The sequence below is a fragment of the Cyprinus carpio genome, chromosome A12, assembly GCF_018340385.1.
Source record: "Cyprinus carpio isolate SPL01 chromosome A12, ASM1834038v1, whole genome shotgun sequence".
NCBI classification, from domain to species: domain Eukaryota; kingdom Metazoa; phylum Chordata; class Actinopteri; order Cypriniformes; family Cyprinidae; genus Cyprinus; species Cyprinus carpio.
In genome coordinates, this window is record NC_056583.1 from 3,784,048 (window position 1) to 3,801,596 (window position 17,549).

At 37.2% G+C, this 17,549-nt stretch overlaps 1 protein-coding gene across 1 annotated transcript; it reads left to right on the top strand.

The window, feature by feature from the left end:
* Positions 1–3,484: 3,484 nt before the first annotated feature.
* LOC109065645 (cone cGMP-specific 3',5'-cyclic phosphodiesterase subunit alpha'-like) lies at positions 3,485–16,570 on the top strand. The gene is made up of 22 exons (XM_019082628.2): positions 3,485–4,119; positions 6,098–6,250; positions 6,728–6,817; positions 6,894–7,034; positions 7,118–7,192; positions 7,272–7,336; positions 10,313–10,379; positions 10,634–10,681; positions 10,867–11,016; positions 11,101–11,244; positions 11,323–11,388; positions 11,513–11,659; positions 12,307–12,414; positions 12,493–12,602; positions 12,691–12,778; positions 12,860–12,960; positions 13,051–13,158; positions 13,241–13,304; positions 13,403–13,477; positions 13,598–13,681; positions 13,860–14,013; positions 14,365–16,570. The coding sequence occupies exons 1-22, from the start codon at positions 3,652–3,654 to the stop codon at positions 14,412–14,414; spliced, it is 2,556 nt and encodes an 851-aa protein (XP_018938173.1). The 5' UTR covers positions 3,485–3,651; the 3' UTR covers positions 14,415–16,570.
* Positions 16,571–17,549: the final 979 nt, after the last annotated feature.

Consider the following 17,549-nt stretch of genomic DNA (forward strand, 5'->3'; position numbering starts at 1 on the left):
GCATCTCTGATGGTATGGGGTTGCATCAGTGTGTGTGGCATGGGCAGCTTACACATCTGGAAAGGCACCATCAATGCTGAAAGGTATATCCAAGTTCTAGAACAACATATGCTCCCATCCAGACGTCGTCTCTTTCAGGGAAGAACTTGCATTTTCCAGCATGACAATGCCAGACCACATACTGCATCAATTACAACATCACGGCTGCGTAGAAGAAGGATCCGGGTACTGAGATGGCCAGTCTGCAGTCCAGATCTTTCACCCATAGAAAACATTTGGCGCATCATAAAGAGGAAGATACGACAAAGAAGACCTAAGACAGTTGAGCAACTAGAAGCCTGTATTAGACAAGAATGGGACAACATTCCTATTCCTAAACTTGAGCAACTTGTCTCCTCAGTCCCCAGACGTTTGCAGACTGTTATAAAAAGAAGAGGGGATGCCACCCAGTGGTAAACATGGCCTTGTCCCAACTTTTTTGAGATGTGTTGATGCCATGAAATTTAAAATCAACTTATTTTTCCCTTAAAATGATACATTTTCTCAGTTTAAATATTTGATATGTCATCTATGTTGTATTCTGAATAAAATATTGAAATTTGAACTCCACATCATTGCATTCTGTTTTTATTCACAATTTGTACAGTGTCCCAACTTTTTTGGAATCGGGTTTATAGAATCTAATTGGCTCACATTTGCCAACTTACAGTCATTCACTTGGTTGCTGTTTGAGGCTGGTTTTCATTCTTTTGAAAGTAACAAAATGAATAAAAATGAAAGCATTTTGTTTTTTTGTTTGTGTTGATAACAGAGAACTAAGTGATAGTGCAAATCAAAGTCCAGTTCTCATTCGATGTACTATTTGTTCAGTCAGCACATAAACATGTACAGAATATTTACATTTGCTGTTTCTTAAATAACTTCTGTGGAGTTTTTCAGGACTCTTTTGGAGCCATCAGTTGCACTGACGTAAGTTATGTAGTTGAGGGACAATTGCAGGTTTGCAATGACCTAAATACCCCTGCTCTGAAAAAAAAAAAAAAAAAAAAAAAAGACAAAGTTATGTAACGTAACAAAATGGCACAAATGTTAAAAAATTTAAGGTCTGTAAGTTTATTATTATTATTTTTAAAATAAATTAATACTTTTCATTAGGATGCATTAAATTTATCAAAATTGACAAAAACTATATTTATAATGTTACCAAAAATAATTTTTCAGTTAAATTCTGCTCCTTTGATTAAAATGTAGTCTATAAATTCATTCAGAATTCTATTCAGTAAAGAATCCCAAAAAAAAAAAGGAAACAGCTTTTTGCAAAAATATTAGGAGGCACAACTATTTTCGACGTTGATAGTAAAATAAATTAAACAAAATGGGAGGGGGGGGGGGCAAATCAGCATATTAAAATGATGTTAGATGATAATGCTGAAAATTCAGCTTTGTTCACAGGAATAAATGACATTTTAAAATAAAAAAAAAGAAAACCGTTATTTTAATTTGTCAAATTATTCTACTTTTGAATGGTAGCTTATATATGGTAGAATCTAATTATAAATACACTGCACAATGGAGTACTGGATTCCGATTTATGACGTGACATACAGCCAAGTATGGTGACCCATACTCAGAATTCGTGCTCTGTATTTAACCCATCCAAAGTGCACACACACAGCAGTGAACACACACCGTGAACACACACCCGGAGCAGTGGGCAGCAATTTATGCTGCGGTGCCCAGGGAGCTGTTGGGGGCTCAGCGCCTTGCTCAAGGGCACCTCAGTGATGGTATTGCCAGCCCGAGACTCGAACCCACAACATTAGGGTTAGGAGTCAAACACAATAAACACAAAACAAAATGGTTTTCACACAATAAAATTATTTAAACTCAGTTAACCATTGCATTTATTTATTCATTTAGTACACATGTATGTACAAAGAAATACTGTTAAATCCTCCAATGCTTTATTTGAAACATTACTAATACAAGTTAAGTAAACCAGATCTTGATATCAAGCTAACTAAGCCTAATCTCAGCTCATGAGATCTTGCTTTAAGGCTGATGTGCAGCAGACGATCCTTGACACACAAATGGAGATCGTTTTTGGTTGTTTGTCTGGGAATGAGCGGGTAAATATCAGAAAACTGGGTGATCCTGATGGACTGCTGATGTTGTCTTGCATGTATCAGCACAGATATGTGTCAACAATTTAAGGCCTTACTTACTGCAAGCCTGAGGCAAAGAGATCTCAAAATAAGCTTTCTAATATCGCCAATCCTTCTCTATGCACTTGTCTGCTTGAAGTCCTTTAATAAATACATAACATACTTATTTGTTTTTGTTTACAGGCGTGTCAGACCCTACATACACAGTTGGCTATTTAAAACATTGCATGTGTGATATTTTATCCATCAACCTCCAATTAAATGAATAATGAGCTTGGTAAATTTAGCATTGCTGTGTCTGTCAGCTCCTCACTGTGAAATTAAATGTGCAAGCACTCTGAAGTGCCAAGCCGGGCTCTCTCTCCCTTCAAGAGAGGATATCCTCATAATCACTTTTACTTAATCCTGGATTTACAAAGCCAGGTACATATGATGCAAGTCTTTTTCTTTTTTACATTCTGTATGCCTGACACTTCCAAGACATCAGAGAAAAAAAAGGAGACAGATCCCTTTTTATGTCTGGCAAACTGACAGATCAGGTCTAATCCTATCATTGGAAATAGATCCTGGGTGTCCAGCATTTTTTCTGGGTCCAGAAAGTGCAAAACTGCGAGAGGAAAAAAAAAAGAAAAAAAAGAGCCTGATTCTGAGAATTTCTCTGCTTACTTTCAGAGTTTGAGAGCTAAGACATTTGCACTCGGGTGACTGACACATCACTTGTCCATTAACTTTTTTTGTATTAAATATTATGATTTTAAGCAGTTAAGTATTGTAAGCATATATAAGGGACAATCCTGTGACTTATAAGTATTTATTTTCATAATTCTGCCTTTACTAATCCATTTTTAATCCTACAGTGTGACAAAAAAAAAAAAAAAAAAAAATGCTTTGAATAAAAGGTTTTAAATGAAGTTTGAATTTACTGTTTGAATATAACCATTTGCAAAGTTTTTGCATGATCATATATTTTACCTGTTGAATTCTGGTGAAACATTTTTTTTTTTAGCACTAATAACTACACTTGATTTCATGTTCAGTCTTATCTGTCTAAACACTGTCCCTGTGCACATCACAGGCCCAATGAACCCATAAGCACTGGCGTATTAGATCAGAAACACCATCAGTCTAATCAACAAACCGCTGTGATAAATATTATGTCATATGTCGACACTTTCTCCTCGGAACAAAACAGAGGCGTTTGACTCTGACTGGATTGTCTAACATAAAATGATCAGGGTGGGGATTTGCAGGTTAAGAAAGCTTAGAGGTTTAATGTCATGACGTCACTTTAATTAGCGGCCACTTTGATCCCTTCAGCCTGTAAGCCACTATTCTCTGGCAGTCTGTCGGAGGAGACCTGCACTGATCTCTGCACTGGAGGATGCACCTATCTGAAGGAGGCTATCACTGAGAAGCTTCACTTTTCATCCTGACACCCCACAAGTAATGAATCTGTGAGAGGTCAAGCAGAGAAGCACACTTCAAAATGGCAGACAAGGATAGTGTTGAAAAATACTTGGAGAATAACCCTCAGTTCGCCAAAGAGTATTTCGACAAGAAGGTCCGATGCGAGGTCATCACCGCCGCTTTTGCAGAGAACCTTGACATCAAAGATCCAGTTTCGTTCAAGGATGTCAGCCAAATCCAGGAGGCCAACATCATCTTTGACATGATCAAAGAAATGCATTCGCAGCCTATAATGGAAAAGGCCATGCACAAGGTCCTGCAGAGGATATGTTTGCTATTGAACGCTGACCGCTGCAGCTATTTCATTAACCGAGCGAGAAACGGCATCCCTGAGCTTGTTACGTGTCTTTTTGATGTCACCCCTACCTCAAAATACGAGGCAAATGTAGTCAACCCTCAATCTGAAATTGTGTTTCCTACTGACATGGGCATAGTTGGCCAAATAGTGACCACCAAAAAACCAGCTAATGTTCCGGATGTCAAACAGGTAGGTAAAAGAAGTAAATGTGTCTTTTACTTTTTCTTTTACTCTTTTAAGTGTCTTTTAAGCTCTGTAAAATGTAAATATGTCAAATGCAAACACATTAAATTCAAGCAGTATACATTGAAAGACTACATTGAATATATAATATATACATTGAATATATATTAAAAACAAAACAATTTACAAATAATTAATAGCAAAATATATAAAAGTTGTAACAAATTATAAAAAAAAACTATAAAAATTAAATTATAACAAATTAATTTAAACTTAAGGAGGTTGATAAATATATAGTGCAAGTAATTTATAGAGTTTTAAGACATCCAGCTACTTTATGGATTGAGATCATATTTTTAAATGCCACAAAACTTGGAGCAAAAAAAAAGTGTAAAATAGTGTCAATAAAACTTATTTATAATCAACATATTATTATGCAAAAACCTTTTGTTTTGCATTCAGACACCTAGTTATACCACTTTTATTTCATGTAAATCCTTCTCCCTTTTTTAAAATATTATAGAGGAAAATATCTGCTGTGTAAAGTGTGTGCAGAATTGCAGAAACATATTTTTAAAAAGGCAATTAAACTGTTTTTATATTACTAATAGATGACAATCTATGCACATTAAACAAACATGTTTTGTCAGCTAATTAAAATTTTTTCTTAATTTGGTAACCCCTAAAATAACTGGTATTGTAATAGTCAAAAATATTATTATAATATTAATATGACTGAATCAACCAAACTAGATTAGGTTACAGAAGTGAAAGTCCTTTTTAGGTCATAGAGAAAGAGCTGTGTTTTGTTATTACCTTTTATAGTACTCTAATATGCTTTACACACGTTTATAAAAAGACACTCGTTGAGCTGCAAGCAAAACATCTTCTTAGGCTTATCAGGCGGGTCTGTGCCTGAAAGTCGACTATTCGTTTGACAGAGGATTAAACTTTTTCTGTCCTGTGCTCATGGAGGTCAGTCAACCCCCTGCAGAAAAGCAGCTTATTTGCTGTGCTTCTGGTAGCCTGCTGCATCTTGATATTATTCAGTAACACGTGACTATCCTGACAATAAAAAGAGAAAGTGAACATCTTTATATGTTTTCTAAATAAGCCTGCAGTAAAACTGCTGAATGAAATGTAACACAGTAATTTTTGTTGCTACAATTTATAAATTAAATCTATGAGAAAATGACAATTACCAAAGTTTTGCTCATACTTAATTAAATTGACCAAACTGCTAAAAAAAACCCCAACAAACTCAGTTTTACTAAGGAAAATGATATATATTTGCAATCATCCAGCATATGTGTGTGTGTGTGTGTGTGTATGTATGGATATATATATATATATATATATATATATATATATATATATATATATATATATATATATATATATATATATATATATATATATATATATATAAAACATAATTAAAGATACAGTCATATGCTAAAAATATCAGCATGGTGTTTAATCATGGCATGCTGGTGCAGCCTCAGCTTAAGTGTCAGAGACAAGGTTAAATCTATTAACCTTCATTACATAAGACAGAAGTGTAAATTTAGGTAGAATTAGTCTCAGTGACAAGAGAACAAATCCAAAAAGAGATCCTTTTAATTACTGGCTGCAGCCCTTATTTTGACTGATTAAAAGGTCCAACTAATTTAATAACCGATCTTAAGTTTCAAGTTTGAAAATATATATGAATAATATGAATATATATATTTAGATTTTTGATTTATGAACGCCTTTGAACAGAAATGTTGTAACTTTATTTTGTCATATACTGTAGGCCTAAGCGTTTAAAATGTAAACAAATGATACCCTGAAGCAGCTAGCTTAACATAATGATATTCAAACCACGGGAAATGAATATTAACTCGAAAAGCAAAAGTGGAGGAATTAATGGATATTTTATAATAAGTATTTTTTTTTTTACCAACCTATATTTCAACTGTTGAATGTATTTGTTTCTTAGAATCCCAGATTCAGTGATTTTGTGGACAAACAGACAGGATACACTACTAAAAACATGCTTGCTGCCCCACTCATGAACGGGAAAGACCCACTTGGTGTGGTCATGGCAATAAACAAAGTTGGAGGAAATGAGTTCTCCAAAGCAGATGAAGACGTGAGTATTTGAAAAATGACATCAATGTGAAAACCATTAGATGTGATACTGACCTAAAATTTGTGCTGAACTGGAGTGATCAGATTATTCGTTGTTTTCAGAGCATGTACACACTACACTAATACTATGAGAACAGGGAAGTTCACACCACTACTTTAACGATATTGACATAGAGGAACGATATCGTTCAAATCGAAAACCTTTTTTTTTTTTGCAGCTGATAAATGATTAAAACATTGACAGTCAATTAGAATTCAACCTTCTTTAAAGAGCACAAGCATTTCAACAAAACTGCAGCATGCAATTATAATAAACAGAATTTTGGTGCGTTGGTGTGGATGCTAATATAGTTAAAGTTACAGTTATCTATTCTTAGTGTGAACACCTTTTTAGACTGAGATTTCACTGTGTTAGTATAAGAACAGATATGACAATATTTTTTAATTATTAAACAAATGCTTTACAAATGTTTTTCAGCTCTTCAGCAAGTACATCACTTTCGCCACAGTCATTGCCCTACAGCATTACACTTCATACATGTATAACGTGGAGTCTAGAAGAAGCCAGGTAATGCTATGGACTACAACCCTTAATGATTGACTGCGATTTGAAACTTGATTCTGACTGTAAACCGCTGCCACAGGTTCTTCTATGGTCTGCGAGCAAAGTGTTTGAAGAGTTGACGGATATTGAGCGACAGTTTCACAAGGCTCTGTACACTGTCAGGATCTACCTCCAGTGTGAGAGGTACTCTGTTGGCCTTCTGGACATGACCAAAGAAAAGGTTTGTGACATAGGGTGACCATCCTGCATTTGGTCATTGATCAGCAGTTCATAAAATCACTCAACTTTCCTTTGATTGTTTAGGAGTTCTACGATGAGTGGCCGATTAAATTGGGAGACGTTGAGCCATACAAAGGCCCAAAGACACCTGATGGCAGGGTAACAAATTTGTTTCTCTTTGGTAAACAAGTCAGTATTGCTGTCTAGTATTATTATAACTTCTTATTTCTTCCAACAGGAAATCAACTTCTACAAGATCATTGATTATCTCTTAGAAAACAAAGAAGAGATCAAAGTCATACCGTAAGCATATTTCATATATATAAAACATGTTCTTTGCTCATATTATGACATTTCATAATATTTGTATTCTGCCACACATACAGTACTCTATAATACATAGGCAAACATATTTGGACACAATTTTCTAATAGGTTTGGCTATTCCAGAAATGTCTGTGAAGACAAATCTACAGAACTGTACACAAGGCCTGAGCCAAACCTGAACCCAAATGAACACCATTCTCTCTTAAAAATGAAGGTTCTTTATTTGCATCTGTGGTTCCATGAAACTTTTTCAACTGCTTAAAAAGTTCTTTATAGCACCACAAGGTTCTTCGACTGGTGCTAAGGGACCCAAATGTGCCAAGAAAATATTCCCCACACCATTACACCACCAGCCTGAACTGTTGATACAAGCCAGGGTTAGCTGTTTATGCCAAATTTTGACCCTACCATCTATGTCGCAGCAGAAATTGAGACTCACCAGATCAGGCAGCATTCTTACCCACAGAACTGCCGCTCACTGAATATTGTCTCTCTTTCGGACCATCTTCTGTAAACCCTAGAGATGGTTGTGTATGGAAGTAGATCAGCAGTTTCTGAATTTTTCAGACCAGCCCATCTGGCATCAACAACCATACCACGTTCAAAGTCACTTATATAACCTTTCTTCCCTATGCTGATTCTTGGTTTGAACTTCAGAATCTGAATCAGAAAGAGCTTTATTGGCAGGTATGTTTACACATACAAGGAATTCGTTTTGGTGACGGAAGCTTCCTCAGCACAAACAGATTACAGTGACAAGATTATTTTAAAAAACTACACAAAATTTGTGTGAATGGGTATGTTATGCACAAATACATGGAAATGTGAATAAGAAGTATGGTGTGTAAATAAATAAATGTATAAATAGTGCTCTGTATTACACATTTATTTCCAAGTTAACTGTTCCTGAGATGGATTGCCTGAGGGAAGAAACTGTTCTTATGCCTGGCTTTTCTGGTGCACAGTGCTCTAGAGCTTTTGAGCAGATGGCAACAGTTCAAAGAGGAAGTAGCTTGACTGTGAAGTGTCCAGAATGATTTTGCCAGCATTTTTACTCACTCTGGATGAGTACAGTTCTTGGAGAGTGGAGAGGGTTCGCTCAGCAGTCCGGACTATCCGCTGCAATCTTCTAAGGTCTGATTTGGTAGCTGAGCTGAACCAGACAGTTATTTAAGTACAGAGGGTGGATTCAATGACTGCAAAGTAGAACTGTATCGGCAGCTCCTGTGGCAGGTTGAACTTCTTCAGCTGGAGAAGGAAGTACAGCCTCTGCTGGGCCTTTAGGCATCTTCTTTGGCCTGACGGAGCTGACTGAGCTTTGCAGTGAACCATGGTTTGTTGTTGTTGTAAGTTAAATGAGTCCTGGTAGGAAAGCACACAGGAATGTCCAGATTGGTGGCCGCAGCTTCAAAAACACTAGGGTGACCAAATGTGCCACTTTCCCAGGACACGTCCTGGCCAGGATTTCTATATTGCCTAAAATATCCGAGTTTTCATTCTTAGTGAAGGTAATGATCGTTTGACCAATAACATGCAGACATTGTACATAATCAACCAATCGAGGATTGAGAAGGTGGGATCTACAGAGAATGGTCAAAGCGATGCATATACGTTTACATATTAGTGTTGGACTTGAAGCAGCACTGAGCATACCGATCGGTGTATGACATCAAAGTACCGTGAGAGCGATTCAAAAGCACAAGAAGACGTCTGTTCTCTAGAGCTCTCACGGTACTTTGTCATACAACAATTGGTCTGCGCAGCACAAACAAAGCCAAAACGTGGATATTTTAGCCAATATAGAAATCCTGGCCAGGATGTGTCCTGGGAAAATGGCACGTTTGGTCACCCTAAAAAACACCCCAATCAGTGCAGTTGAAGCAGGCATGTTAAATCCCGCTCTGCTTCATTAACCATTTTTTAACAGTTATTGTTACAGTTTTAGCTGATTTCAGTTTCTGCCTGTAGGTCGGTATTAGATGAACCAGACAGTGATCAGAGAGCCTCAAAGCTGCCCATGGGACAGAGTGATATTCATCCTTTATTGTGGTGTAACAATGGTCAAGTATATTACTGTCTCTGGTAGGACTGTGCTGTCCGTATTTTGGCAGTTCACATGAGAGATTTGCTTTATTAAAGTCCCGAGAATGATTATAACAGATTCCGGGTATTCTTGCTCAATGTCTTTGATTCGATCAACCAGTTGTTGTACCGCTACGCTCATGTGCGCTTGTGCTGGACTGTAAACACTTAAGAGAATGATTGAGGAAAAGCAGCAGATCGTCCTGACCATGGCTGCGTTCCACTCCAGTTTTAGACACGCACTCGCAAACTTCCCTAAGCACTTCCCCTTGGGGGAATCCCTGCCGCTATTTTGAAGTGCATTCCATTTCGTGAAGTGGACGAGGGAAGTTTATATAGACAGAACCTCGCTCCCTCTATTTTGACCAAGGGAGCGAGTCTACTTCATATGTACATTTCAGGCCACTCCACAGACCACAATGCAACATGATTGTGACATCATTGCAGATTGTGTTTAATTTATCCCCACCCCAAACAACGCTATAATATATAAAGGATTTTTTTTTTTTACATTTATAACAGCCCAAGCATACCTATATACCAGGGATCTCCAACCCTGCTCCTGGAGAGCTACCATCCTGCAGACTTCACTTCAAACCCTGCTCCAACACACCTGTCTGTAATTATCAAGTAGCCCTGAACACCTTGATTAGCTGCTTCAGATGTGTTTGATTGGGGTTGGAGCTGAAATCTGCAGGACAGTAGCTCTCCAGGAGCAGGGTTGGAGACCCCTGCTATATTTGCATTAATAAGCAGCTGAACAGGTGTACCTAATAAAGCGGCTGGTGAGGGTATGGGTATAGTATTTGGGTGTCCACACCTTAGCGTACTAGCAAGCCAGCCTCTCTTATTTGAATGTTTCTGATTCCAGGACCCCTCCTGCAGACCACTGGGCACTTGTTAGCGGCCTCCCCACCTATGTGGCCGAAAATGGTTTTGTAAGTAAAAAAGTTTTTTCTTAAAATCCAATACTATGAAATTGTGAAGGTATTGTATTCAAAAATTATGATTAATAATGTTATTATGACAAAATGGTTAAAGCTCAGAACTGGTTTCACCAGTGGCTCTTGAAGAAACACTTATCCTAAAGTTGTCCTAGGTTAAAACTACTTTAAGTTAAAAGAGCTGCTTAATGGGTTAAATGACTACTTGCTGTATTATTGCTTATGTTGACATTTTTTTCTTTCTACAGATTTGTAACATGATGAATGTTGCTGCTGATGAGTACTTTACATTCCAGGTACTGTAAGCCATTCCAGGATAAACCCTCTCAGAGCTCACAGTTCCTGATCCACACCTGAAATAGACACAAACCTGTAACCTTCAAACTGAAACTGAAAACTATTTATTTTGGTCATAATTTTGATTAGTTTATCAGCAAGTGGAATGTAATCATCACACTTTTTAAACTGCTTTAATTTTCAGAAAGAAGCTGTGGACGAGTCTGGTTTCCTCATCAAAAATGTCCTGTCCCTTCCCATTGTCAACAAGAAAGAAGAAATTGTGGGTGTTGCCACTTTCTTCAACCGGAAAGATGGCAAGCCATTCGATGAGCAGGATGAACAAATTACTGAAGTGAGTCGTTAAATGGTCACCATCCTTTTAGCTCCATTTAATCTTGTGCTGCAACACTAATGTGTTTTTCTGACTTTGTTTCAGGCCCTAACACAGTTCCTAGGATGGTCTGTACTGAATTGTGACACATATGACAAACTGAATCGGACAGAGTGGAGAAGAGAGATTGCAGCGGAAATGGTCATGTACCAGACCAAAGCCACCCCAGCTGAAGTCCAGCAGATTCTGGTGAGGCATCATACAAGTTTATGATTTAAGAAACTGCAGTCTTTATTATGTTAACTAAACATTTTTTTGTCTTGTTAGAACACGAAGGAGAAGTTTGACATGAACCCTGAGGACTGCGATCAGAAAGAAATGTACAAACTCTTGGTATGACTTTTTTAAAATGTTTTACTCTGAACCAGTATATTCACAGTAAACATATTATTGATCTTAAATGTTTAACATGAAGGATGTTTTGTTTTACTATATCTACTTGTATTTTAATACACAGAGAGCCAACATTCCAGTAGCCAAAGATGTCGATCTGCTAGAATTTAGTTTTAGCGACTTTCCTCTCTCTGAGGTTGACCTTATCAAGTGTGGCATTCGCTGTTTCTTTGAACTCGGAGTGGTAGAGAAGTTCAAAGTGCCAGCAGAGGTGAGACTGGACGTTATGAGCATTTCCACAATAATACACTGGGGCAGTCAAACTACTGTATACTTTGAGTTCTAAAAATTTATTTGAACAGAGCAAAGGCCCTGATGTGATGTCATTCTCTGTGAAGACTTATTTAAACACATCTATTTAACAATTTAACAAACCATTTTAAATCCAAAATCTAAAAATATATAATCAACTCCATGTTTCTGCAACACTACTAATTTGCAGCCTTAAAGTTTGGGTGCTTTTAATTCAGAAGAAGTCTGTATTGCTGGTCTTCAACATTCACATGCATATGGAATGGAAGTGTAGCACAACGACCCCTTAAGGCTAATTTTCCAAGTAGCACTCATCTTATTACTAGAGCCTATGTTTATTTTTGGCAGGGGATTGGCAATAACCAGACTCAACCAAAGTCTCAGCTGATTTCCACAGAAATCAAATGTCCACCATTCACAAGCTTCCATGTATTGCATTTTTATTTTTTATGGAAAAAACAGTTTAGCAACAAATATGAAGATAAAGAATTACATGTCAACTGTTACTGGACGTTCATGTTTTATTTATGGAATCAAAAGCATGACATTCCTTCAGTTTTGGGATGAAATTTTTTGGGATTTTAATGCTATCTACTCTTGCTCCAGGTCCTGACAAGATGGATGTACACCGTACGAAAAGGTTACAGAGATATCACCTACCATAACTGGAGGCACGGATTTAACGTGGGCCAGACCATGTTCTGTCTTCTGCAAGTGAGTCTTTCAGTCCACACATCATGTTATTTACCGCCAAAGAGGTTGTAATATTGAATATTGTTTGCTTGCCCAAAAACTGGAAAGCTGAGAAAATACTACTCAGACCTTGATGCCTTTGCGATGGTAGCGGCTGCATTCTGTCACGATATTGACCACAGGGGTACCAACAATCTCTACCAGACAAAGTAATTTAGTATATATATATAATTTTACTACTACTATTTTCAGAAAAGGCACGGAAGACATTTTACTCACAATCCATTTCCAATGTAGGAGCGCATCACCACTGGCCAAGCTCCATGGCTCCTCCATATTGGAAAGGCACCATCTTGATTACAGCAAGACATTGATGGCAGAAGAGGTTTGTTGTGTCACAAAGCACAAAGTGTTCCAGAGTTTAATATGATAACCAGGTCAACTTTATTTTTGGGCTCTTTTACAGAACGTTAACATTTTCCAAAGTCTGCAGAAACGCCAGTTTGAGACAGTCCAGCACTTGCATGATGTCTGCATCATTGCGACAGACCTGGCCTTGTATTTCAAGTAAGTGCTCAAGAGCATGTCTTCACCTAATGTAGAGCCACTCTTGAACATATTGTACCGATGATGGTCATAATTTCTTCCCCAACCCAGAAAAAGGACCATGTTCCAGAAGATCGTGGATGCCACCGAACCAATGACTGATGAGAAGGAAGCAATTGCCTATGTGGCCAACAATCCCATTAGGAAGGAAATCATTATGTAAGCATCACTTCCCAGTAGAACCCTGCTACTTGAGAACATACTGAATTGAGAGTTTGAAGACGTGTTTGCTTCCAAACAGGGCAATGATGATGACTGGATGTGACTTGTCTGCCATTACCAAGCCATGGGAGGTCCAGAGCAAAGTAGGTGCCAATTTGGTTATTCAAAGTCAGGATTATCCAGCACTGGGTTAAAAGATATTCCACTGTTTATTATCCGCTAAAGACACTCTTTCCTAAAGGTGGCTCTTATGGTGGCAGCTGAATTCTGGGAGCAGGGAGATCTGGAGAGGACTGTGCTAGACCAACAACCCATTGTGAGTTTGTAGAGATCGATTTCACTAAGTTTTGCTTTTTGAAAGGTTGCATTCAGTTCGTTGCATTGTGAGAAAACTAGTGCCTGAATGAGAATATGTATCCTTTGTATCTTTTCTCAGCCCATGATGGACAGGAACAAATCAGATGAACTTCCGAAGATGCAGTGTGGTTTCATTGACTTTGTGTGCTCATTCGTGTACAAGGTAAATCCATCCAGCTATCAAGCTGGAATTAATTTTGTTTTTACACAACACAGACATGTGTGTAAGCAGAAAATGGGGCATCTGTCCATAATGGCCTCTCCTGGAATGTTTGGAAACATTACTTAAATGTTCTGACAGGGAATGATGGATCGGCAGTTACTGGTCTTTTCTTGTACAGGAATTTTCAAGGTTCCACAAAGAGATCACTCCCATGTTTGATGGCCTGAACAACAACAGGGTCCACTGGAAGGAATTGGCTGATATTTACCAAGCAAAAGTAGATGCTGTGGAGAATGAACGAAAGCGACTAGAAGAAGAGCAGGCTAAAAAAGGTACGTTGGACCCATTAGCTGACTTTTTTTCTTTTTTTTTTATCGACCGGAATATAAATAGGAAAGGACATGATGAGGGAAACGGATCCCACTACACTCTCAGAAAAACGATGCAGAAGTTGTCACTGGGGTGGTACACCTTTGTACCTTATTTACTCCAAAAGGGTGCATAATAGAACCCAAATGGGAGATATATACCATTTAGGGTACCATTTTGTCAGTACCTTTTTTTCTGAGTGTTTATGGGATACCCTGTGCTAATATGACCTCATAGCCTTAAGGAATGTACAGTACATGACATAACCTTGCAGTAACTTGATTTTCTTTTTTCTATTTTTTTTTCTTCACTGGCTGGTGAGGATGGAGAGGGAGGAAAGTCCAAAACCTGCACCATATTTTAAACATCATCTGACAAAAATTCAGAGCCACAGAAAAGTCTGGGCCAGTATGTAGATGGAGGTGAAACGTGCTCCTAGGATCACTACATTTTCACCAGTTTTCTGACTCATTTCCTCGGATGTACCTTCTCCAAGTGAACACTTAGGCATTCACCAGAAATGGAAGAACTGTACCTGTCAGATGTTCTTTCTGATGGGGTACCAGCCTAGTGCACCATATAGACAATTTCAAGCTTGAACCTAATCATTGATTTCACCTTGACTGTATCTTTTAACAACTAACTACGCTGGAGGAAGTACTGCATATGCAACTACTACATTTGCCACAACAGTGGTGGCTGAAACACGACTCGACAAATGTTTAATGTGCTGTAGTTCACAAAGCTTACTCGGAGTATGGCTTTTGAGTCCATAACAGTTCTCAAGACTGTTGTATATCATTCAAACAGCAAAACATTAAGAATTAGAGCAAAACGCTTGAACAACTTTCTTACCAGTTGCTAATTTCTTAAAATATCAAACTCCCCGATTTATTCCAGAATCGTGTGGTTTAGCTTCTCTGTTAAATGATCTAGAAACGTCTAATTTGATAATTAGTCTTTTGATGAATTCACTAAATCACACTGGTGAAGTGTGATTTCTACACCCAATGGGAATTGCAAAAATACTGTTTTCAAACATGTTTCCTCAACACAACCCAAATCTGTAATTGGTCAAACAAACACCATTGGTGTTGCTGTTGTCAGGTTGCTTAATGTTTTATCAGACCCAACATTACACTTTTTTGGTAAAATCAACTTATAAATGGCTTTCTTATAGATGTCTCTATATATTAAACTGGGGTGAAAGCATTTCAACATTTCACGTTTAAATTACTGAAAACTTATTTTAATAAATATCAGTTGCTTTATTTAGGATTAAAGGACCAACTCATTTGAATGATAGCTTTTACAAGCTGAATGCTATTAGCAAGTGCTTTGTAAAATGTACAAAGAACTCATGCTACAAGTCTTGCACAATGACTATGAGTTGTTAAAAGTAAAGACGGCACGGCCAAGGCTCAAGATCTTGTAACTTGCAGCGTTAACCGCTTGTTGCATTTGCCTCTTCTTGTCGCAGATGTGTTTGGATGGATACAACACAAGAAATCCTTTCTACTTTTTTGTTCTTTAAAGAAGATAAAGCTGAGAATGTGAAATGGCCAATTCTGTGTCAACAGAATATGTGGAGTTGTGGAGAACATTTATGACCAGAACTTTGATGTTTGTTCTTTTAATCATTTAATGATACCTAATCATCACACATTGTTTTCAAACATTATGTATTATTGAAAGTATTACATAGAATATCAATTGATAACATAGAGGTATTTATTTATACCAAACATTTAAATTATTTTAGTGGTATTCTATGGAGACTCAAGCAAGTCATGGGATATTTAAAGAAAGTACACTATGCCATTACAAGGCAAGAGGGAACTGTCAGTACTTGAACATGTAAACCTATAAGGAGATTTGAAGCGAGTTTGATGGGAGAGCAGCTCCTTAGATTCACTCCATTTTAATCTTTAAATACCATGCTTATTTAAAGCAGACTACTGAAGCCTCTAGATATCTCCTCTAGCAGAAAGCACAAAACCAATTCGTAAGGTCAAAGTCTCTTTTTCTGATCTTTGGAGAATTTGATGACAGTGGTAACATTTGAACTAATGAATGAACCACTGATATCACCTGATATCAAAAATAGGTCATTCTGCTTTAGGAAAAATAACAGGCATCAACAAAATCAAGCATATATATAATAACCTATGGAGAACTGGAGTAAATGCATTGAAAAAAATACAATCTTAAGCAATATCCGCTTGTTAGAAAAATCAGTTAAGGCCTTTAATCCAATAACAGGGGCCATGGCAGTCTAAATATCTTCACTTTAAATGTCAAACCCTCTAAATCCCAGACAGAAGAGGCCAAAAGTGAGTAAATCTCATTTCAGGTTGATGGTTTGCGCATTTTGTTAGGCTTGTGTATAATAATATCTACTGTGTCATTTGGATTGAGTGTGCATGGGACTGATATCCAATCATCTTATTTACTGAATACTACAGCACATATATTGTAAATGATGTCACGTGAACAAATAAACACATTATCTGAATTTTTCCAGATTCTCAAGTAGTCTCTGTGACCGCACAGTTTTGTTGGGTTGCTTAGAGGGCATGTCAGGAACCTCTCCTGACTTTTTCTATCATGCAGTGGATTATCTAATAAAGCTGGATCATCCCCAGGTAAAGAAGCTCAGGTAATTGGGTGACAGCCAAGACAAACGACTTCTCTATCTATAGGTCTTTCAATATAAAACCAAAGGCTTCATCTTGAATGTTTATAACACCAGACCACACCAGCTGTCACTGTCAATGTTCGTGGAAACACAGAAATGCATCATAAACGCAATCACATGGGAACTTCCACATATTAGGCACACTGAATAACAGAGCAAAGTGAACAAAAGGCTTTCTGATCCCGTCTGACTGATTCTTTACATTGATTGGCTGGCAGCCAGCATCCGGTAAGCCAAGGCCAGGGAGAGTTTGACAGTCTACCATGACCGTGTGAGGGGAATAAAATAGAAAGTCTGTCCATTTCAAAAGCCAGTGCTAATGCATTTGTGATTTCAAGCCAAAATGGACAACAGCACGTCTGTCGTTCTATCAACATTTAATGGTTGAGATGATACAAAAATAGATGCTATGGGTTCCTAAAATATTGTTATGGAGACTGCTGTACTTACAGAAACTCAAATATCTCTTCATGGTAAATATCTGAGCTCACCGAACTTTAAAAGTAAACACTTCACTAAAAAAAGCACTTAACTATACTAATAAACACAGCAGGCCTTATTCATATAAAATATGAACAGAACATATTTATCATTTTAACATATGATTTTACATTCGCTTTACACGTAAATTAATTAATCTTTATGCAATTACATCAACTGTAAACATATACACGTACATATATATATATATATATATATATATATATATATATATATATATATATATATATATATATATATATACACACAATTAATTTTTGTATACTTGTAATTTTATTTTTTATATGTGTGTGTGTATGT